This window comes from Chiloscyllium plagiosum, chromosome 40, assembly GCF_004010195.1.
Source record: "Chiloscyllium plagiosum isolate BGI_BamShark_2017 chromosome 40, ASM401019v2, whole genome shotgun sequence".
Lineage (NCBI taxonomy): Eukaryota > Metazoa > Chordata > Chondrichthyes > Orectolobiformes > Hemiscylliidae > Chiloscyllium > Chiloscyllium plagiosum.
The window spans coordinates 18,235,306-18,257,757 of NC_057749.1; the positions used below are offsets into that span (position 1 = coordinate 18,235,306).

Consider the following 22,452-nt stretch of genomic DNA (forward strand, 5'->3'; position numbering starts at 1 on the left):
CAATTCACCTGACCTGCACATCTTTGGACTGTGGGAGGAAACCGGAGCATCTGGAGGAAACCCACACAGACACGGGGAGAATGTACAAACTCCACACAGTCAGTCGCCCGAGGCGGGAATTGAACCCGGGTCTCTGGTGCCGTTAGCAGTGCTAACCACTGGGCCACTGTGCCACTCTATAGGGTACAATCCTGAAAATGTTCTCCTTCTCCTAACTGTCTCTTATTAGTTAGCCAATCCTCACTCCTTGCTAATATACTCCCCTCAACACCATGGGCTCTAATCCTAGTAAGGGGGCCATACGGTGACTCAGTGGTTAGCACTGCTGCCTCACAGCACCAAAGACCCGATCCCATCCTGTCCATGTGGAGTTTGCACATTCTCCCTGTGTCTGTGTGGGTTTCCTCCCACAGTATAAGGCCATGAGTCACACAACCGCGTGTTATACTCCGACAGATTTTTATTTTAAATTGCAGGCTTTCGGAGCGCTGCTCCTTCATCGGTGAAGACTTCAGCTAACAAAGGAGCAACACTCTGAAAGCCTATGATTTCAAATAAACCTGTTGGGACTATAACATGGTGCCGTGTGACTTCTGAACCTGTCCACCCCATCTTGGGATGTAGCAGCTAGGTGGATCAGCCACGGTTTCAGGGATGAGGTGGGGCGGGGGGTGTGGAATACTCTTCGGAGGGTCAGTGTGGACTTAGATTTTTTTAGATTACATTACAGTGCGGAAACAGGCCCTTCGGCCCAACAAGTCCACACCGACCAGCCGAAGCGCAACCCACCCATACCCCTACATTTACCCATTACCTAACACTACGGGCAATTTAGCATGGCCAATTCACCTAACCCGCACATCTTTGTGACTGTGGGAGGAAACCGGAGCACCCGGAGGAAACCCACGCAGACACAGGGAGAATGTGCAAACTCCACACAGTCAGTCGCCTGAGTCGGGAATTGAACCCGGGTCTCAGGCGCTGTGAGGCAGCAGTGCTAACCACTGTGCCAACGTGCCGCCCATAACCATTGTGCCCACCGTGCCGACTTGATGGGCTGAATGGTCTGCTTCCACACTGTAGGGATTCTCTGATTTTAAGTACTCTAATAAGTGGTACCTTAACAAATGCCTTCTGAAAATCTAAATATATGTTCCCCATTATCTATCCTGCTAATTACCAACTCAAAGGATTCTAGTAAATTTGTCAGACATATTTTCCCCTTTATGAAGTCATGCTGTCTCGATTTGATCAGATCATGCATTTCTCAACACTCTGCTATTGCAATCGTTATAACAGGCTTGAACATTTTCCTAATAACACACGTTAAGCTAACTGGCCTGCAGTTTCTGTCTCCTTCATTTGTAAATAAAGTGGCTACATTGATAGTTTTACAATCCTCTGAGATTTTCACAGAATGTAAGGAATCTTGGAAAATTGCCCCCAGCTCCATCCTTTGATATCCGAAAGTTCAATGGACTTATTGGTTTTTCACCTCATTTGTTTTGCTATCGAGTGATACTTATTGTATTTATCTCCTCTCTTCCTTTTGGTCCTTGACTATTTAATAATTTTGGTATGTTATTACTATCATCTACTGTTTTACAAATTATTCCTTCACCACGGTGGCACAGTGGTTAGCACTATTGCCTCACAGTGCCAGGGTCTGGGTTCAATTCCCGCCTCAGGCAACTGTCTGTGTGGAGTTTGCACATTCTCCCCGTGTCTGCGTGAGTTTCCTCCGGGTGCTCCGGTTTCCTTCCACAGTCCAAAAATGTGTGGGCTAGGCAAACTGGCCATGCTAAATTGCCCGTAGTGTTAGGTGAAGGGGTAAATGTAGCAGAATGGGTCTGGGTGGGTTGCTCTTCGGAGGGTCGGTGTGGACTTGTTGGGCCGAAGGGCCTGTTTCCATACTGTAAGTAAGTAATCTAATCACCTCTGCCATTTTCTGGCTCCCCATTATTATTTGCCACCGTCTGTACAATAGTCATGTCCAATAAAGTCAACTGCAGGTCAGTCACAAGAACACGGATCTTGTCTTTCTATGGGATGTAATTATATTTAATAAAGTTTGTTAATGTTCAAATACAAGAGCGTAGAGCTCAGCTTACTAAATATATGTCACCTACTGGTTGCTTCTGATATGCCATGTGAGAAGAAATTACGTACCTAACACTATGGGCAATTTAGCATGGCCGATCCACCTAACCTTGTGGGAGGAAACCCACGCAGACACGGGGAGAATGTGCAAACTCCACACAGACAGTCGTCTGAGGCGACTCTTAAGAAATTCACTTATAGTTGTCAAACAAGATTTAAACCATTGATTCTGCCGAAACATATTGTGATTTTTTTAAAGTGCTCTGTGCCACAAACTCTATTGATGGATTCTAGCATTCTTCAGACTGTTAGTGTCAGGCTGATTAGTTTAATTCCTTACTTTCTTTCTCCCTCCTTTCTTGAGAGGAAGGTTATATTTGATACCTTCCAACCTGCAAGGACCACGTGAGAGCCGAAGGAATTCTAGACCATTGGGTCTGTGCTGGTCAAAACGAAGTGCCTAACTATCTTCATACTCTTTCTCAAATTCTAGCCATTGTTAAGGGCCTAATAACTACTCTCACCAATATTTTCCATCATTTCCTATTTTATAGTTGTATCAATTTTGATCCCACACCTCCACATTCTGTTCAAAGGTTATTTACCTCTTCTGCCTCTATCTCATCTTTCATTTAACATATATTCCATTCTCTATTTTATATGTTTTCTCTTAAACTGGACTTTTAGAAAAATCGCACCTTCGGTGATTTTGCAACGTGTCTCTGCACTGGTCACTAGGTCAAATTATTTTTGGGCTGGTAAAATATTTATCTTGTTCACAAATGTTTCAACCTTTCAGATAAAGTATGTTTAAATTTAACTTTATTTACTTTCCTTAAAGTGATCTTAATCACCATAGGTGCCTTGTTATTGTTGTTAAAATCTCTGCCTGTTCCTCATAAATGCTGTATGATTTCACCTGAATCCCCACTCTGCTCTACTATGTTGACTTTCTCTTTCGACTTATTATATTTACTCGTGCGAGAACACATCCTCTTCCTAGAACCAACAAAAACGATACAAGAGGCAGAGAGAGGGAGATGATATTCTCTCTCTCATCACATAAGCTGGACGAGTCGTGTATAATGGAGCATTGAAACAATCGCGATCACAACATTAAAAGGTTTACAGTAAAGATCTTCAAGTAAAAAAAAAGCCAAAATAGTGAATGACTTTTGAGAATAAAAAGGCAACTGGGAAGAATTAATGTGCACAACTTACAGAAAAACAAAGCAATTGAAGAGGAATGGGAAACATTGAAAATGGTTTTCAGTAAAAAAGACACATTCCATGAATAACATGCCATGACTGAATAAAGGTTAAAACTGAAACAAAAGAAAATGTTGAAACCATGTTGTCTTTAGGTTGGTGGGTTGTAACTAGAGCAGTGCTGCAATGTTCTGGGCTGTGCACTCAGTTAGTTACAATCACTTGTGATGACGTTGCGAGGAGACCGATGGTCACATATCAAAAAAATGCAGTCAGCGCAACGGCAGGCAGAAAGAAAGCTGCATGTAGGAGACAGAGAGGCTGCAGAGGGATGTCGGCAGATTAGCAGAGGAGACTAGAAGTTTGCAGGTGATGGAGGCAAAGTGTCAAATTATCTAGTTTGACAGGAAAAACTGAAAAACCGATTTGTTTCAAACTACTGTGCAAAAGGAGTAAGGGTGATGCAAGAAAGAAACTTTACCACACAGTGAGTGATAGGGGAGAGAATACATTGCCTGTGGAAATGAGGTGGAGGAAGGCTGACAGCTTTCGTTCGAGATATACAAGAGGCAGCTGCACATTACCCTTGCGGCTGAAGGGATCAAGGAGTGTGGGGAGAAAGCGGGAGTGGGGTACTGAAATTGTATGACCAGCCATTATCATATTTAATGGTGCTGCAGGCTTGAAAGACCAAAAGGCCTACTCTTCCACCTGTTTTCTGTGTTTCTGTGTTCAACTGAGGCATTCAAGAGGGATACTGCTTGGTTATATGGATGGAAATGGATACGGTGAAAAGGTGGGAGATTGGCATGCGGCAATAGAATTGGTGTGACATGATGGCTCATTGGTTAGCACTGCTGCCTCACAGCGTCAGGGACCTGGGTTTGACTCCCACCTCGGACAACTGTCTGTGTAGAGTTTGCACATTCTCCCCGTGTCTGCGTGGGTTTTCCCAGAGTTTTACGGTTTCCTCCCACAATCCAAAGATGTGCAGGCCAGGTGAATTGGCCAGGCTAAACTGCCCATAGTGATAGGTGCATTTGTAGGGGAATGGGTCTGGATGGGCGACTCTTCAGAGGGTCGGTGTGGACTTGTTGGGCCGAATGGCCTGTTTCCCTACTGTAGGGAATCTAATCTAATCATAATCATGGTGCAGGCACAATGGGCTGAGTGGCCTTCTTTGGAGCTGTAAAAATCTGAGAGGCTATCAGATATTGATGTGCAAAAGGATTTGGGTGCGCTGTACATGACTTATGGAAAATTAACATGAAACAACTGGATTTTGAAAATCCTTTCATGGGATGTAGGTGTCACTGGCACGGTCCGTAAATTGTTGGTGTAGTGGACAGTGAAGAAGGTTATTTAAGGGTGCAAAGGGATCTTGATTAACTGGGCCAACGGGCCAAGGAAAGGCAGGCGAGTTTAATTTAGAGGTATTGCAGTTTAGTAAGACAAACCAGAGCAAGACTTACATAGTTAATGGTAGGCCCCTGGAGAATGTTATCAAACAGAGAGACCTAGGGGTGCAGGTACACAGTTCCTTGAAAGTGGTATCACAGATTGACAGGGCAGTGAAGAAGGCATTTGGCATGTTTGGCTTCGTCGGTCAGAGTGTTGAGTACACTAGTTGGGACGTCATATTACAGCTGTACTAAACATTGGTACGGCCACATTTGGAGTCCTGTGAACAATTCTGGCCGGGTGCAAAAAGATTTACAAGCATGTTACCGAGACTGGAGGGTTGGATTATAAGGAGAGTCAAAAAATGTGCTGCTGGAAAACCCAGTCGGTCAGGCAGCATCCAAGGAGCAGGAGAGTCGACGTTTTGAGTATAAGCTGGGCAGGTTGGGGCTTTTTCCCTTGGAGCTTAGGAGGCTAAGGGGTGACCTTATAGAGGTTTATAAATTCATGAGGGGCACGGATATGATAAATAGCCAAGGTCATTTCGCTGAATGACTGAACAGGCTTGAGGAGTTCACACAAACTAAAGACTTCTACAGGAAGTTGTTAAACTTGAGAGGGCACAGAAAAGATTTGCAGCCATTTGCATCGAAGGATTGAAGGGCTTGAGCTATAGGGAGAGGCTGAATAGGCTGGGGCTGGTTTTTCCCCAGAGGGTCAGAGGCTGAGGGGTGACCTTATGGAGGTTTATAAAATCATGAGGGGCATGGATAGGGTAAATAGTCAGGTGTTTTCCCCAGGGTAGGGGAGACCAAAAACACAGGGCATGGGTTTAAGGTGAGAGGGGAAAGATTTATAAAGAATCTGAAGGGTAAGTTTTTCACACAGAGGGTGGTCTGTGTATGGAATGTGTTGCCAGAGGAAGTGGGGGAGTCTGGTACAATTACAACATTTAAAAGGCATCTGGATGGGTACATAAATAGGAAGAGTTTTGAGGGATATGGGCCGAATGCTTGCAAATGGGACTAGGTCAGATTGTGATGTCAGGTCAGCATGGATGAGTTGGACCAAATGGTCTTTTTCCCTACTGTATGGCTGTATCTGGAACTGGAATTGTGTAGCAAATCCCTCTCCTTCCCTCTTTGTTAGAACTGGTGTTCAATGTTGATGTTGGGATCTTAAAAAAAAAATCTTGCTTGGATGTCAACTTCATTGGGTATTGGCCAGCATTTGCTTCCCATCCATAATCGCCCTTGGAACTGCATTTTATGTTGAGCCTTTTCAGAGGGCACTTAAGTGTTAACTGCACGGCTGTGGCTCTGGAGACACATGCTGACTTGGTGAGGATTGCAGAAATCCTTCCTTAAAGGGCATGAGTAAATAAAATGGATTTTTACAACAATTGATAGTGGTAGATCATTAGGCCAGATTTCAACTCTTAAGTTTTATTGTATTCAATTTTCACTATCTGCCACCATGGGATTTGGACCTATGTCCTCAGAACATTAATCCAGGACCTTGGATTACCAAGCCAGTGACCTAACAACTACACCACCGTGCCTCCAACTGAAGGATCTTACAGTAGCTTTAGCAACGATTGAAGCAGTATTCTTAGTTTATTGTCTACATTCCTTGATGGAGTGGTATAAATATCGTGGAAGTGTGATTGTAAGTTTCCTGTGTGGGCTACTGTGGCTGGACCTCAAAGAATAAGAGTTCCTCGTTTAGATCTGTTAATCTGATCCAATCAAGGAGCCCTGGCTGACATATAATAGAGGTGAGTGTTAGAGATACTGCCACTCTGGTATCTGACTCTGAACGAGACAGGGCAAAATTCAAGGACTGTTCATGCGCAAATAAAAGGTGACTTGGTGATGGGATACTGCACGTGTTGGAGTTATTTCACCTCCTTTCTGGTGCTGTGGTACAGAGAACACAAGAAGAATCAGAGCAGTAACTCAGACAGCTCGAAACTACTGGACAAGCAGCAGCTGTGGGAGCAGCAAGTGCGAAGGTTTTGAGATTAGCTGAGAGAAGCGAGAACGAGGTGTGTGCATGGATCGCTGATCTGGAAACGAGGAGCCAGCGCCAGATGTTAGAGAAAGCTCTATAGTAAAAGTCCATACCTTCAATTTGGGAAGCCGCTTGATAGTCTTCAGAGGCCTGAGAACTCGCAGAACACGGAGGGACTTGATCGTGTTTATGTCCTTTCCACTGGAACCCCTATAGGTGAACATACCATACAGACATTTAACGCTTGACACACAGAACACACAGACATCAAAAAAAGACATGACAGGCATTAGACACAAGTGCACAGCACACAGGCATCAAGCACAGGGCATTATGAAGAGACAAGACAGGCATTAAACAGGCATTTGTCTCCCAGGCATAAAGCACAGGTGGAAAACACAGACATTAAAAACAGGCCTAAAAGCACAGACATTAAACAGTTGTAAAAAAAAACAGGCATGAAACGCTGAAGAATGATACTTAGGCATAAAAGATGATCATAAATCACACAACCAAGTATGAGGTATGTTACTTACATATACATAATATATCAAATACAAGTGTACGAGATACAGGCAGTAAAAACTGAAATGTAGAACTCACAGAGATCAGACAGAGAAATATGCAACACTGGGGTGTTAGCTTCAGGATTTTTAAGACATGAGTGTTAAACACAGATGTATATTATAGAGACGTATTAAATATCAAGTGACATAACATCCGAGCATTAAACACAGACTTGGAACACATGGACATGAAACATACAGAGACTTATACCCACCACACTGGTATTAAACACTTCAGAGATGGACAACACACAATTATTGTTAATTTCCCCGTAGCCTGGTTAGTGTGAAGGTATCTGACCATTTTTCTTCTGATCATGTTAGCTATAAAGAACATTTAAGAAGAGAAGGGCAGGTCAGCCCAACGAGGCCTAACCCTTTTCCAGAGATGAATTCTATGGAGCTTCCTTCCCCATGACCCCAACAATTGTCCCCAAATGACAATGAGATCTCCCCCTGCCCTCAATCCAGCAGTACACACGTCAGTCTCTGAGGAATGCTCAGGCTGAGACACAGACAGATCTGGATTATAATTACCCGATAAGATTCCTGTCCAAGGTGAAGCAGGAGCCATTGAAGAAAGGAGAGAAGAGCACAGAATTAGTCAGGCATTTTGGAATTCTGGGAGAAAGTGAGGTCTGCAGATGCTGGAGATCAAAGTTGAAACTTTATTGCTGGAACAGCACAGCAGGTCAGGCAGCATCCAGGGAACAGGAGATTCGACGTTTCTTCTTCAGGAATTCTGGGCCAAGGTAAGCAGGAACAGAGAGACACTATCACATGGACAGAGACAAAGAGCAGCCATGCAGTGGCCTTGCTGAGGTCTCCCGACAGTTAGTGACGCTTACCGGATTTTGCCTGGGCAGAGCACCACATGGTCTGCAAACTCAAGCTGCCCCACTGCCACACTCTGTCAAGTGAATGGGCAACACATTGACTCACTGTGTGCATAGACTTCCTACAAGCAAACAAATTCACCACAACCCGATTCTTCACCATCAGAGAGTCTTTATTCACACCTTCAACATTTCTACATCTCAAAGCTAAAAGCATTTAAAAAAATAAAGTATTTCAATATACCTGTCCTGGGAGTGTTTGATGGGGGCAGTGTGGAGGGAGTTTGACTCACTCTCAAACCGCATCCTGTCGTCACTCTGGGAGTGTTTCCGAGGTGGGGAGAGTGCAGATGTTTTACTCTGGATCTGATCACACTCTCATTTTAGCACCATCCCCTGCTCCGTGCCCCGATATCAAACCGCCTCCTCCCCCATCACCACACTGAAGCTTCCCCACACCCCCTACCCTTGATCACACCCCTCACACTGATACCCCACCCTCCTACCCCCCCCCCCCCCCCCCAACAAAGCCACTGAGCTGACTGTCATCTGAGAGCTGTCAATCACTTACGTGAACGCAAATGCAACCAGGGCCCCGCTGACCACAATAAAATCCAAAATGTTCCAAACGTCGCGAAAATATGAGCCTTCATGGAATATCAAACCAATGTCGATCATCTGGAGGAAGGTCAGACCGAAATGAGCAGCTTATCTCTTCCAGCATTTTATCCTTTCAGAAAAGTAGCAATCTGCATTTTTATAGCCGCTGTCATGTGGTCAAACATGCTTGGGTCTTTGCAGAAGAGGTCAGTATGTAACACTGAGGGACTGGATATTGAGGTAAGGGAGTGAGGGACTGGATGTTGATGTGAGGGAATGAGGGATTGGTATTGAGGTAAGGGAATGAGGGACTGGATGTTGAGGTGAGGGAATGAGGGATTGGATATGGAGGTGAGGGAATGAGGGACTGGATATTGAGGTGAGGGAATGAGGGATTGGATATGGAGGTGAGGGAATGAGGGACTGGATATTGAGGTGAGAGGATGGGAGCATGGACATTGAGGTGAGGGACTGAAATCAGACATTATGGTGGGGAGCACCCAGTTAGCAGCAGCATTGTGCAACGTGTTAGTATAATATCGATGGTGTGGTCAAGATAGCAGACAAATAGGAGTTGAGGTCAGAGCTTGGGCATGAACTGTTTTACCTTTATCACCATTTCGAATGTGAAGACTCCGGTGAACACGTAGTCAAAGTACCTGAGCACCTGATGCAATGAGAGAGAGAGAGAGAGAGAGAGAGAGAAGCTCAGTGAAGATGTTACAGAACAACCAAACATTCCCTTTCCAATCTGAGGCTAGTTCACTGTTTGCAGTCTCTCTTTCCCATCTCTCTGTACACTCGACCATGAGGACTTGTAGCCACTAGGGCCTCGAGCTGGACTCTGCTGTTACTGAGCTGTTCCCCAGAGAGACCAGAAGTGTGACTTGGTCAGTCCCTTGCCTGCCTATCAGTGGTGTCTGTCTGACACCACTCCAACAGTCAGATGGAAACAGGCCTCTCAACATGGGGGACTGTAGGCAGAGAATAATTTATAGACGAGGAAAAACATACACACACACACCACACCTATCCTCCACTAACTGCATTCTGCTGTACAGATAGACTCTGCTCACTGCCGTAATGCTCTCCTGTTTGCATCTGGTATTCCTCCAATGTTCCAAGATCCAAAACCAGTTCGGACATTCTACCAAAGCATTGATTTCTATGGGTGAAAACAAGGAACATAACCATTTCATAAAATGTGCTGTTTGATGGTGGATAAGAATGCTTCATTAGGCAGCTCACAAAATGGGCATTTAAGAAAAGCAATCATAGAAGCTTTCTCTCTCATACCACAATGTTCCATTTCAACAAAAAAATGCTTCGGTTTAATATTATATGTTGCTTTAGAGTCTATATTTTGTAACTTGAGAGAGACGATGGTGCAAAGTGATTAGGAAGATTAAATGTATCACAATATAATTTCACCATTCTTTTCACAGAGCGACAATGCAGCGTGAATGGGGCTTAAGGTTGTTGAAAAGTTGCTTATTTTTTGAGCTATTGTACTCATCCACAAGATTAATTTTTTTAATCTTCTTCCTGAAAGTCATTTTTCTGCAATATCAGAAATATGTTCCTTTGCTTATTTTCAAGCATTCAATCCTTGATCTCTCTCATTCTCTCCTGGTTCAAAGAAGAATACAGGCATTGCTGGTGAAGTTACAAAACATTTGCGTGCCAAACAGCATGAGCAGCAGGGAAAAAGAGAGCTGAGTGATGCCACAACCAACAGTTTAGATCTAAGCTCTGTAGTCCTATAATGGCCAGTTGTGAATGGTGATGGGCAATTAAACAACTCACTGGAGGTCGCTCCGCAAGTATCCCCATCTTCAATGATGGGAGATCCCAATACATTGTTTTATTTTAAGATGCATAAGACAAAATAGAGCACAGATTGTGCTCTTCAATGACCCTGGCTGGGGAAAATCTACATCATCTCTTTTCTCAAATGTTGGCTGGGGAGAATTCACTCCAGCAACTTGGTCGCCAAGTCTGTTTTCAAACTTGGCCCCAACTGCCCCGCTCTGACGGCTAGTCTCTCTTTATCCTTAAATGTGCCATCAGAAATCCCAGCCGAAAATAAGCTGGAGAAACGAGTGAATGAGACAAAAACACAGAGAATATTGGAAAAACTCAGCAGGTCTGGCAGCATCTGTGGAGAGAGAAACAGAGTGAACCTTTTGAGTGTGGTACAACTCTTCTTCAGAATTAAAAGGTGTTTTGATAGAGACAGAGGAGGAGGAAGGGGAACAGATGGTGCTGTGCTTTTCCCACCACACCCTCAACTCTGATCTCTTGCATCTGCAGTCCTCACTTTCTCCAGAGTATTCTTGAGCCAAGGAACACCTTTTAGAAAAAAAAAGGGACTCGCTTTATGACAATAGTCATTCCTGGAAAACCCTGGAATTCCCTTCCTAAGTGCGTTGTGGACTGCAGCACTTCAAGTAGACAGCTCACCTCAAGGGGCAACTAGGGACAGGCAATAAATGCTGGCCCAACCAGCATTACCCACAAAGAAACAAACAACATCATCAAGCAATGCGCATAACACAGTGCGAGAGCTAACACTACAAGGAACGAGTGGTCTCTCTCTCAACACCTGGAGTCTCTCTTTAAAGGATGTCTCTACCTGCAATGGCAATTATTACAATGTGGGAGGTTCTTTGAGGTGACATAGCCAGAGAGATTCTGCAGCTCACCCAGGGGCATTCAACCCCCTTCTCAGGAATTAATACATGAGTGTGAAACTCTCTAAACTATTAGAGTCATAGGGATGTACAGCATGGAAACAGACCCTTCAGTCCAACTCATCCAGGCCGACCAGATATCCCAACCCAATCTAGTCCCACCTGCCACACCCGGCCCATATCCCTCCAAACCCTTCCTATTCATATATCCATCCAACTGCCTTTTAAATGTTGCAATTGTACCAGCCTCCACCACATCCTCTGGCAGCTCATTCCATACACGTACCACCCTCTGTGTGAAAAAGTTGCCCCGTAGGTCTCTTTTATATCGTTCCCCTCTCACCCTAAACCTATGCCCTCTTGTTCTGGACTCCCCGACCCCAGGGAAAAGATTTTGCCCATTTATCCTATCCATGTCCCTCATTATTTTATAAACCTCTATAAGGTCACCCCTCAGTCTCACACGCTCCAGAGAAAACAGCCCCAGCCTGTTCAACTTCACCCTATAGCTCAAATCCTCCAACCCTGGCAACATTTTTGTAAATCTTTTCTGAACCCTTTCAAGTTTCATAACATCTTTCCAATAGGAAGGAGACCAGAATTGCACACAATATTCCAACAGGGCCTAACCAATGTCCTGTACATGACCTGCCAACTTCTGTACTCAATACTCTGACCAACAAAGGAAAGCATATCAAACACCTTCTTCACTATCCTATCTTACTGCGACTCCACTTTCAAGGAGCTATGAACCTGCACTCCAAGGTCTCTTTGTTCAGCAACACTCCCTGGGACCTTACCATTAAGTGTATAAGTCCTGCTAAGATTTGCTTTCCCAAAATGCAGCACCTTGCATTTATCTGAATTAAACTCCATCTGCCACTTCTCAGCCCATTGGCCCATATTCTCGCTGTGTTTGCACAATTCAGCGAGGTTTGTTGCAATATGAGATTCTGTAGAAGTGACCTGCAGTGCTCTGGAGATTTGTTTTCAATATCTGGAAAAATACCAGGATAATTCCAGAGGTGGTAGCCAGTGCCCCTGTATAGACAGTACCCATTGCCTGGCAGCCCTTGCCACCCCCCCCCCCGCCCCCCCCCCCCAGCTGTGGCAGATGCACCACCCTTACCTGATTCCTCTCGGATTCTTTGTGAATGGGGTCCTCTGCAGCCAGAGCTACACTGCTGGCTGCGATCACCAGCAGGATGCACATCTCAAAGTACCGCAGGTTGACAATGAAGTGACACGCCTTGCGCAGCCTGCCAGGTCAGAGAGAGAGAGACAAAGAAAGAGAGAGAGAAGAAGAAGAGTTACCACTGAGGAAGAGACTCCCTGCAGGTCGGCACAGTCACCCTCACCCTGGATCCTGCTACAATACCGCGCCAGGCTGGCATTCGGGAACACATTGAGCTCGGCCTGACTGCCAACCTCACCTCACCTATCCCTTGATGGGCCAAGTGGCCTGTTTCCACACTGTAGGGAAAGATGTTGTGAAACTTGAAAGGGTTCAGAAAGGATTTACAAGGATGTTGCCAGGGTTGGAGGATTTGAGCTGTAGGGAGAGGCTGGGCCTGTTTTCCCTGGAGCATCGGAGGCTGAGGGGTGACCTTAAAGAGGTTTACAAAATCATGAGGGGCATGGACAGGACAAATAGACAAAGTTTTTTTCCCTGGGGCGGTGGAGTCCAGAACTAGAGGGCGTAGGTTTAGGGTGGGAGGAGAAAGATATAAAATAGATCTAAGGGACAACTTTTTCACACTGAGGGTGGTGCGTGTATGGAATGAGCTGCCAGAGGAAGTGGTGGAGGCTGGTACAATTGCAACATTTAAGAGGCATTTAGATGGGTATGTAAATAGGAAGAGTTTGGAGGGATATGGGCCGGGTGCTGGCAGGTGGGACTAGATTGGGTTGGGATATCTGGTCGGCATGGACGGGTTGGACCGAAGGGTCTGTTTCCATGCTGTACATCTCTATGACTCTAAATGGCTAACACGAACAGCCTGAGTTTGGAGTCAATGATGTGGGTGTGCATTACATGCATTGTCTGACTGAGTGCACGATGTCAACTCTGAGACACAGAGTGACTGAATATCCCCAATGCAACCTCAAATGTTCTGATTTCTCTAAGGTATAAGTCTGTGTCAACTGGAATACCTAAAACAATGTCCTCCTCTGTTTTTCCTCCCCTTTTGAGAGATTGGGATCTCTGTTTTAATAAGGATGAATATTGTCTCTAAACATTCAGATGACACAGTGGGCGACGTACCGGATATAGACCTTGTATATTATGATGATTTGCTTTACTCTGCTATCATTGCAGATGGATGTTATGGATGCGTGTCTGTTCATTAAGAATATGTGATGGTGCTGATAATATAAAGCACAGATATGCCACCTATTTCTTCACAGGACTTAGTCATTGCTCATTCCAATGTCCTATGATCTCATCTGGATGATTCAGCATCTTTCCTTGAAGTGATGTGTTTGAATACTTTTCCTGGTTCAAAGTGGGATAAGTGTCTTCCTGCTGGTAATCAGGCGTCTCATCTCATTTTTTGGCTTCTTCCCAACAAGAAAGTCATACGTGTTTATAGCCAAATAACTTGAAGTCATTATCATCACCAACTGTTAGAGAGAAACAGCATCAGCATTTTGAGTCCAGTTTGAGATTGAAAGAGGAGTCATACTGGAGTCAAATTTTAACTCTGCTTCTCTCACCACAGATGCTGCCTGATAAATTCCTCCAGCAATTTTCTTTTTACAACATTGAGGGGGGGGGCTGCCTTCTTGAACTGAAGCAGTCCACGTACTGTCCGTATACCCACAATGCCGTGGGGGGGGGGCGGTTGGTGGGGCTTCCAGATTTTTGACACCACGACAGTGAAGGAATAGCGATACATTTCCAAGTCAGGATGGTGTGTGGATTGGAGGGAAACCTGCAGTGTTTGGTGTTCCCAAGTATCTGCTGCCCTTGTCCTTTCAGATGAAAGTGGCCATGGGTTTGGGAGGCGTTGTTGAAAGGTTTAGGAAGGTATACAGTGTCAGTGTTGGAAGGAGTGGCTGCTTGTGGATGTGGTGTTAACCAAGCGGATTGCTTTGTGCCGGATAGTGTCTAGCTTCTTTAGTGTTGTGGGATCTGCACTCTTCCAGGAAAGTGGGGACTATTTCATCACATTCCTGACTTGTGGCTTTAGGGTCAGGAATTATGTTAGTCACTGCAGAATTCCCAGTCTCTGATTACCTCTTATAGCCAGAGTATTTTCAGTTGAGCTTCTGGATAGGATATTGATAGCGATGAGATTCAGTGATGGTGACTCCATTGAGTGTCAAGGGACAACAGTTACACGCTCTCTTGTTGGAGGGGTTTATGGAGTGGCACGAATATTATCAGCCACTTAACATGCGCAAATCTTAAAATCTTCCAGACCTTGTTGCATTGTGGAAACTATGACGTGCAAATAGAACATACAACATAGAAGAATACAGCACAGTACAGGCCCTTCGGCCCTCGATGTTGCGCCGATCCAAGCCCACCTAACCTACACTAGCCCACTATCCTCCATATGTCTATCCAATGCCCGCTTAAATGCCCATAATGAGGGTGAGTCCACCACTGCTACTGGCAGGGCATTCCATGAACTCACGACTCGCTGAGTAAAGAACCTACCCCAAACATCTGTCCTATACCTACCGCCCCTTAATTTAGAGCTATGCCCCCTTGTAATAGCTGAATATTGTGCAGTCATCATATCTGACCTTACAGTGAAGGGGAAGCCAAGGATGGGAGATGTGTCTGAGATGAGAGCTGTGCTGGTGAATCGTGTTTAATGCAATGCAGTGTTTTGAGGTTGCGGTGCAACTATTCCACATTATGTTCATGTGATTTTACCTTGATCACTACAGTCATAGAATCAGAAAGTTATTTAGCACAGAGCCAGGCCCTTCTGGTCTGTGCAGAAAAAAATGTCCCTCCACGCTAACCCCATTTCCCTGCACTTGGCCCGTATCTTCCTAAACCTTTCCTATCCGTGTATTTGTCCAAATACCTTTTAAATGTTGTTAATGTACCCGCCTCAACCACTTCTGCTGGCAGCTCATGGGCAATATTTTCCCTTTAGTTCTTTCCCCTCTAACCTTGAACTGGTGCCTTTGAAGTTTTCATGAAGACCTGTAGCTCAGGTTGTGGGAGGAATAGTTGCTGAGCTTGTCGAGCTGCTGGGTTACCATGCAGACGTTTTATTGCCATGCTGGGCGACATCATCAGTGTGATGTCCATGAAGCACTGCTGCTCTGTCTCGCTTGGCTTTTATGTGGCTAAGCGAGGACTGCAGATAGTGGAGATTAGACTCAAGGTTAGAGTGGTGCTGGAAATGGACAGCAGGTCAGGCAGCATCCGAGGAGCAGGAGAATCAATGTTTCGGGTGGGAGCCCTTCATCAGGAATGAGGCTGGAAGCCTCAGGGGTGGAGAGATAAAATGTGTGTCCGGCCTGTTGGCGTAAGTCTCACTTCTGGGCCTTCTCTGCAGCCATTTGTGCACTGGGTCCGTCTCTATGTTTTTGTTAACGGCCTTTTTGGTTGAAAACCAGGCTTCCAAAACGTGGCTCTGGTCGGCCTCTCCAAAAGTGGTAACTTTGTCATAGTCGAATTGATGGCCCTCTTGGTCTGAGTGTATGGAGATGAGGGAGAGGGGATCATGTCAATAGCTAGGTGGTGTTTGTGATGTTGGATGACTGGTTTTCTCCCTGTCTTCTCGCCCTCGAAACCTGGGAAAAAGACTGAGTGAATTCACTCTATCCATGCCTCTCATCATCTTATACACTTTGATAAGATCCCCCCTCAGTCTCCGGTGCTCAAGAAATAAATCCTAGCTTGTCCAACCTCTCCCGATAACTCAGATCATTGAGTCCTGGCAACATCCTTGTAAATTTCCTCTGCACACTTTCCAGTTTAATAACATCCTTCCGATAGCAAGGTGACCAAAACTGAACACCATACTCCTTGGCCTCACCAATGTCCTGTATAACTACAACCTAACCTCCCAACTTCTACACTCAATGCCCTGACTGATGAAGGTCAGTGTGCCAAAAGCCTTCCTCACTGCCCTGTGACTCCACTTTCAGAGAATCATGAACCTGAACTCCAAGTTCCCTCTGTTCCACTGCACTCCATTCACCGTGAAACTCCTACATTGATTTGACTTTCCAAAAGGTAAAAACAATGACTGCAGATGCTGGAAACCAGATGCTGGAAAAGCACAGCAGGTCAGGCAGCATCTGAGGAGCAGGAAAATCGACGTTTTGGGCAAACGCCCTTCATCAGGAATAGAGGCAGGGTGCCTGCAGAGTGGAGAGATAAATGAGAGAGGGTTGGGGAGAAAATAGCATCGAGTACAATAGGTGAATGGGGGAGGGGATGGAGGTGATAGGTCAGGGAGGGGGGTGGGGGAAGGTAGCAAAGAGTACAATGGGTGGATGGGGGAGGGGATGGAGGTGATAGGTCAGACAGGAGGGTGGAGTGGGCAGGTGTAAAGGAAGATAGGCAGGCAGGACAGTTCATGGCGATAGTGCTAAGCTGGAAGTTTGGAGCTAGGGTGAGGTGTGGGAAAGGGAAATGAGGAAACTGGTGAAGTCCACATTGATGCCCTGGGGTTGAAGTGTTCCGGGGCGGAAGATGAGGTGTTCTTCCTCCAGGCGTCTGGTGGTGATGGAGCGGCGGTGAAGGAGGCCCAGGACCTCCATGACCTCGGCAGAGTGGGAGGGGGAGTTGAAATGATGGGCCACAGGGCGGGGGGGTTGATTGGTGCGGGTGTAGCGGAGATGTTCCCTAAAGCGCTCTGCTAGGAGGCGTCCAGTCTCCCCAATTTAGAGGAGACCGCATCAGGAGCAATGGATACAATAAATGACATTGGTGGATGTGCAAGTAAATGCAAGACCTCACACTTATCAATATTAAACTCCATTTGCCATTTCTCGGCCCCCTTCCCCAGCTGACCAAGGTCCTGCTGCAATTTCTGATAACCTTCCTCACTGTCCACGATGCTGCCTATTTTAGTGTCATCCGAAAACTGACGAATCATGCCTTGTACATTCTCATCCAAATCATTGATCTTGATTACAAACAGTAATGGGTCCAGCATCGACCCCTGAGGCACTCCACTAGTCTCAGGCCTCCAGTCTGACAAGCATCCTTCCACTATTACCCTCTGCTTCCTACCATCAAGCCAACTGTGTATCCAATTTGCCAGCTCCCTTTGGATTCCATGCGATCTAACCTTCCAGAGCAGCCTACCATGTGGAACCTTATCGAAGGCCTTACTGACATTCATATAGACTATGTCTAACGCCCCGCCCTCGTCAACCTTCCTGGTCACTTTATCAAAGAACTCTAACAAATTCGTGAGTCATGATCTCCCATACACAAAACCATGCTGACTAGTCCGAATCAAACTCTGTCCTTCCAAACGCATGTATATCCTATCTCTCAGAGTCTTCTCAAGTAATGTACCCACCACAGAGGTTTAGCTTACTGCTCTATAGTTCCCAGGTTTTTCTTTGCAGCCCTTTTGAGTCAGGGCACAACATTCGCTACTCTCCAGTCTTTCAGGACCTCACCCGTGGCTAACAATGATGCAAAAGTATCAGCCAGGGCCCCCACAATTTCTTCTCGAGCCTCTTGCGGTGTTCTTTGATATATCTGGTCAGGACCAGGACATTTATCCATCTTCATACATTCTAATACCATCCAACACTTCTTCGACTGTGATATGGACTGTCCCCAAGGTACCACCACTAACTTTCCAAAGTTCCATAGTGTTCATGTCTTTCTCCAACTTACTATTTCTGGTTACTGTATCTCCTCTGTGCCTCCTTGCTTTTGAGGATCTCACCCCCCTGCCAATCTCGTTTAAACCCTCCCTTTTGCACAAGCAAATTTGGCCGCCAAGATATTGGTTGCCCTCCAGTACAGGTGCAATCTGTCCCTTTTGAACAGATCACCTCTGCCCCAGGAAAGATACCAATGACCTAAAAATCTGTCCTGCTACCCCCTGCACCAACTCTTCAGCCCACGCATTCATCTGCCATCTCCTCCTATACTTACCCTCATTGGCACACGAAGTAATCCAAAGATTACCACCATTGAGGTGCTGTTTTTTAACTTTTTACCTTCTCTGTATAATCACTCCGCAGAATCTCATCCCTATTTCTGCCTATGTCGGTAGAGTCGAGTTGTTAATTCCCTTGCGTTGTTGGAGCCAGTTCCGGGACCAATGCTCCGGGCTATCGCTTCCTGAGTCATCTATTTCCAAAGTTGCTGCTTCTGATGTCCTGCCCGACTGTAGATGAAGGTTGTCATCTCACCAGGGACTCCACAGAGCAAGAAGCCGTGAACCCTCTCCTGGGTTACGGAGCCATCCTGTAGTCTACTTCTGATCTCAGCAGCACATTGCACAGCTTTAGTGTGAATGTGTCAGGTTCCATTATACACACAGAAACTCGGCAACCATTGTCCAACCGCTAAATAAACAAATTTGTGAGGCATTATCCCCCACTCACAAAACCATGCTGACTATTCCTAATCCTCCTTCCTGATGAAGGGCTCCTGCCCAAAACGTCGACGTTCCTGCTCCTCGGATGCTGCCTGACCTACTGTGCTTTTCCAGCACCACTCTAATCTTGACTCTGATGTCCAGCATCTGCAGTCCTCGCTGTCGCCTATTCTTAATCAAACCTGTCTTTCCAAATGCATGTATATATTATCTCTCAGAATCTTTTCAAATAATGTTAAATAGACCACTGTCTCTTAGTAAGTGGAGCCAAGTTTAAAGCAAGTGAATTTAAGGATTCGAATCCAGGAGCAGGGATACCTTGCTGTAATTTCCCAGGGCCTCGGTGAGACTGCACCTGGAAGAATGTGTGCAGTTCGGTCTCCTTATCTGAGGAATGATGTTCTGGATATGGAGGGAGTGCAGTGATTTCTGGGATGGCAGGGTTGACGTATGGTGGGGGGGGGGGGGGGGGGGGGAACTGGATCGGTTAGGACTATATTCACTAGAGTTTCAAAGAATGACTTGAGGTATCTCATAGAAATAAAATTCTAACCTGATTACTGAACTGCCTTCCTCAACCATTCCAGAGGGTAGTTAAGAGTCGAGAGAGTGGTGCTGGAAAAAGCACAGCAGGTCAGGCAGCATCCGAGGAACGACGTTTCGGGCATAAGCCCTTCATCAGGAATGAGGCTTGTGGGCCGGGGAGCTGAGAGATAAATGGGAGGGAGAGGGTGGTGGAGCTGGGGGAGGGGGGAGAGATAGCTGAGAAAGCGATAGGTTGACCAAGGTGAAGGAGAAGATGAAAGGTCAGAGGAGGGAGTGATGGACAGGTCAGGAGGGCAGTGCCGAGTTGGAGGCTTGGGACTGGGATAATGTGGGGTGGTCCACGTGTGGTTGGAGGGTCCCAAGGCATAATATGAGGAGCTCTTCCTCCAGGCACTGGGCGGTAATGATTTGGCAGTGGAGGAGGCTCAGGACCTGCATGTCTTTGGTGGAGTGATAGTAGTAGGGAGGGGGAGGGGTGGCACAGGAGAGTTGAAGTGTTCAGTCACAGGGCGGTGGGGTTAGTTGGTGTGGGTGTCCCAGAGATGTTCTCTGAAATGATCTGTATGTTGACGTCCTGTTTCCCTGACGTAGCGGAGACCACATTAGATGCAAAGGATGCAGTAGTTGACATTGGTGGAGGTACACGCAAATTTCTGTTGGATGTGGAAGGACTTAAGAGTCAACCACATTGTTGTGGGTCTGGAGTCATATGTAGGCCAGACCAGGTAAGGACAGCAGATTTCCTTCCTCTGCAGAAAACCAGATGGCATTTGAACAACAATTGATGCTCGTTGTCATGGTCAGGATTACTGAGACCAGTTTTCCTGGACGCGGCAGGGTAAATGCAGGAAGGATGTTCTGTAAGACCAAGGAGTTCAGAAGCAGAGGTCGCAGTCTAAGGCTGCGGGGTAGGCTATTTTGGACTGAATGAGGAGAAATGTCTTCACCCAGGAAGTGGTAAGCCTGTGGAATTCACTGCCACAGAAAAATGCGGAGGCCAAAATACTGAATGTTTCAAGAAGGACTTAGATATACTTCTTAGGGCTAAAGGAATCAGGGGATATGGGGAGAAAGAGGAAACAAGGGACTGAGTTGGATGGTCAGCCATGATCATCTCAAATGGTGGAGCAGGTTCAAAGGACTGACTGGCCTACTCCTGCTCCCATTAAATGGTGACTCGATGAGTCACCATTTAATTCCACAACTGGATGTGAAATCCATACCTCCATGCAGTTTAGCCACTGCCTTTTCTCCAAGAGTTACTAAAACTTTCATGCTGTTCAGAATCTGTTGTGTAGGAATAATGATTACAACTTTAGTATGATTTGAATTCTTAGAATCCCTACAGTGTGGAAACAGGCCATTTGGCCCAACAAGTCCACACCGGCCGTCTGAAGAGTAACCCACCCAGACCCATTCCCTGACCCTATTACTCTACATTTACTTCTGACTGATGCAGCCAGCCTACACATCACTGAATACTATGGGTAGTTTAGCATGGCCAATTCACCTGACCTGCACAGGGAGGAAACCGGAGCACTTGGAGGAAACCTGCACACACATGCAAACTCCAAACAGACAGTCGCCAGAGGGTGGAATCGAACCCGGTTCCCTAGTGCTGGGAGGCAGCAGTGCTAACCACTGAGCCACCGTGCTGCCCCCATTCTATACTCACTCTCTCAATATCCCATCCTTGACTTCCTGCTCATCTGTTAAATTTATCCAGTTGTCTATGGCTACAATGTTTTTATATTTCTAACCTGATTACTTAGTCCACATGTGATTTTTTCCCCCCAATCTATGTTACATTGCAATTCAACATTTGAGCTGCAAATATATCTGTTCAATAAAGCACGAACCTTATTAAGTTAATACAGCCTCTTTCTCCTGAGTATGGGGAATGGGCAGGGAACAGGCATAATGGATGAAACAGTTTCCTCACAACGCGCAAGCTCCCTGTTAATTCAAAACAGCACAGAGACCTGGGGGAACTGCACACTGCCATGGGTTATCGACTGGACGCATCAGCTCTCTCCAAAAGGAGATGCACAAAAAACTAGGAGTGGCACAATGGGAAAATTCCTCAAACGTTTGATCCGTTGAACCCCTCACCCCAAATCACAGGGAAAAACTGAAGCAAAGGTATTAGTGCTGGCTGGAATCCCTTTTTTTACAAACCCGTCCCAGACTGTCTTTGAATGGACAGCCTTGCCTGGCCATTTCAGAGGATAGTTATGAGTCAATCTCATTCCTCTTGGAGTCAGACATAGGCCAGACCCAGGTAAGGGTGACAGCTTTCCTTCTCTGAAGTGGGCAGCTCTACAAAAGTGGGGGTGATCCTGAACTTAATTTCAGTAAATAAAGCTGAGAGAGTGATTGAAGTACCAGCAGGGAGTATTTTGCAGACAGTGATCACAACTTTCATTAGATTCGAGTTTGCTATGAAAAAGTACAAGGCTGATGATGGCGATGAGGGGGGCGTTAAGGTTGACTTTGATAAGATCAGATATGATTTGGGCAGAGTGGACTGGGAGCACATACTCTCGGGATAAATCTGTCTCAGAATAGAGGGATACATTCAAGACGGAAGCAGAGAGAGTACGGGGCTAACATGTTCAAAGAAAGAGAAAGGATTGGACCATCACGGGCGGCACAGTGGTTAGCACTGCTGCTTCACCGCGCTAGAGACCCGGGTTCAATTCCCGCCTCAGGCAGCTATCTGTGCGGAGTTTGCACATTCTCCCTGTGTCTGTGTGGGTGTGCTCCAGTTTCCTCCCACAGTCCAAAAATGTTCAGGTTAGGTGAATTAGCCATGCTAAATTGCCCATAGTGTTAGGTGAAGGGGTAAATGTAGGGGAATGGGTCTGGGTCGGATGATCTTTGGAAGGGCAGTGTGGACTTGTTGGGCCGAAGGGCCTGTTTCCACACTGTAAGTATTCTA

At 46.0% G+C, this 22,452-nt stretch overlaps 1 protein-coding gene across 1 annotated transcript in view; it reads right to left on the reverse strand.

The window, feature by feature from the left end:
* Positions 1 to 3,072: 3,072 nt before the first annotated feature.
* The window catches only part of LOC122542432 (probable voltage-dependent R-type calcium channel subunit alpha-1E), a 24,365-nt gene continuing 4,985 nt past the window's right edge, over positions 3,073 to 22,452 (reverse strand). Inside the window, exons 2-7 of the mRNA XM_043680123.1 lie at positions 12,548 to 12,677; positions 9,333 to 9,392; positions 8,697 to 8,803; positions 7,827 to 7,838; positions 6,837 to 6,933; positions 3,073 to 3,099 (exon numbers count right to left, since the gene is read on the reverse strand). Coding sequence (XP_043536058.1) covers positions 3,073 to 3,099; positions 6,837 to 6,933; positions 7,827 to 7,838; positions 8,697 to 8,803; positions 9,333 to 9,392; positions 12,548 to 12,677 — 433 coding nt within the window. The remainder of the gene's footprint in view (positions 3,100 to 6,836; positions 6,934 to 7,826; positions 7,839 to 8,696; positions 8,804 to 9,332; positions 9,393 to 12,547; positions 12,678 to 22,452) is intronic.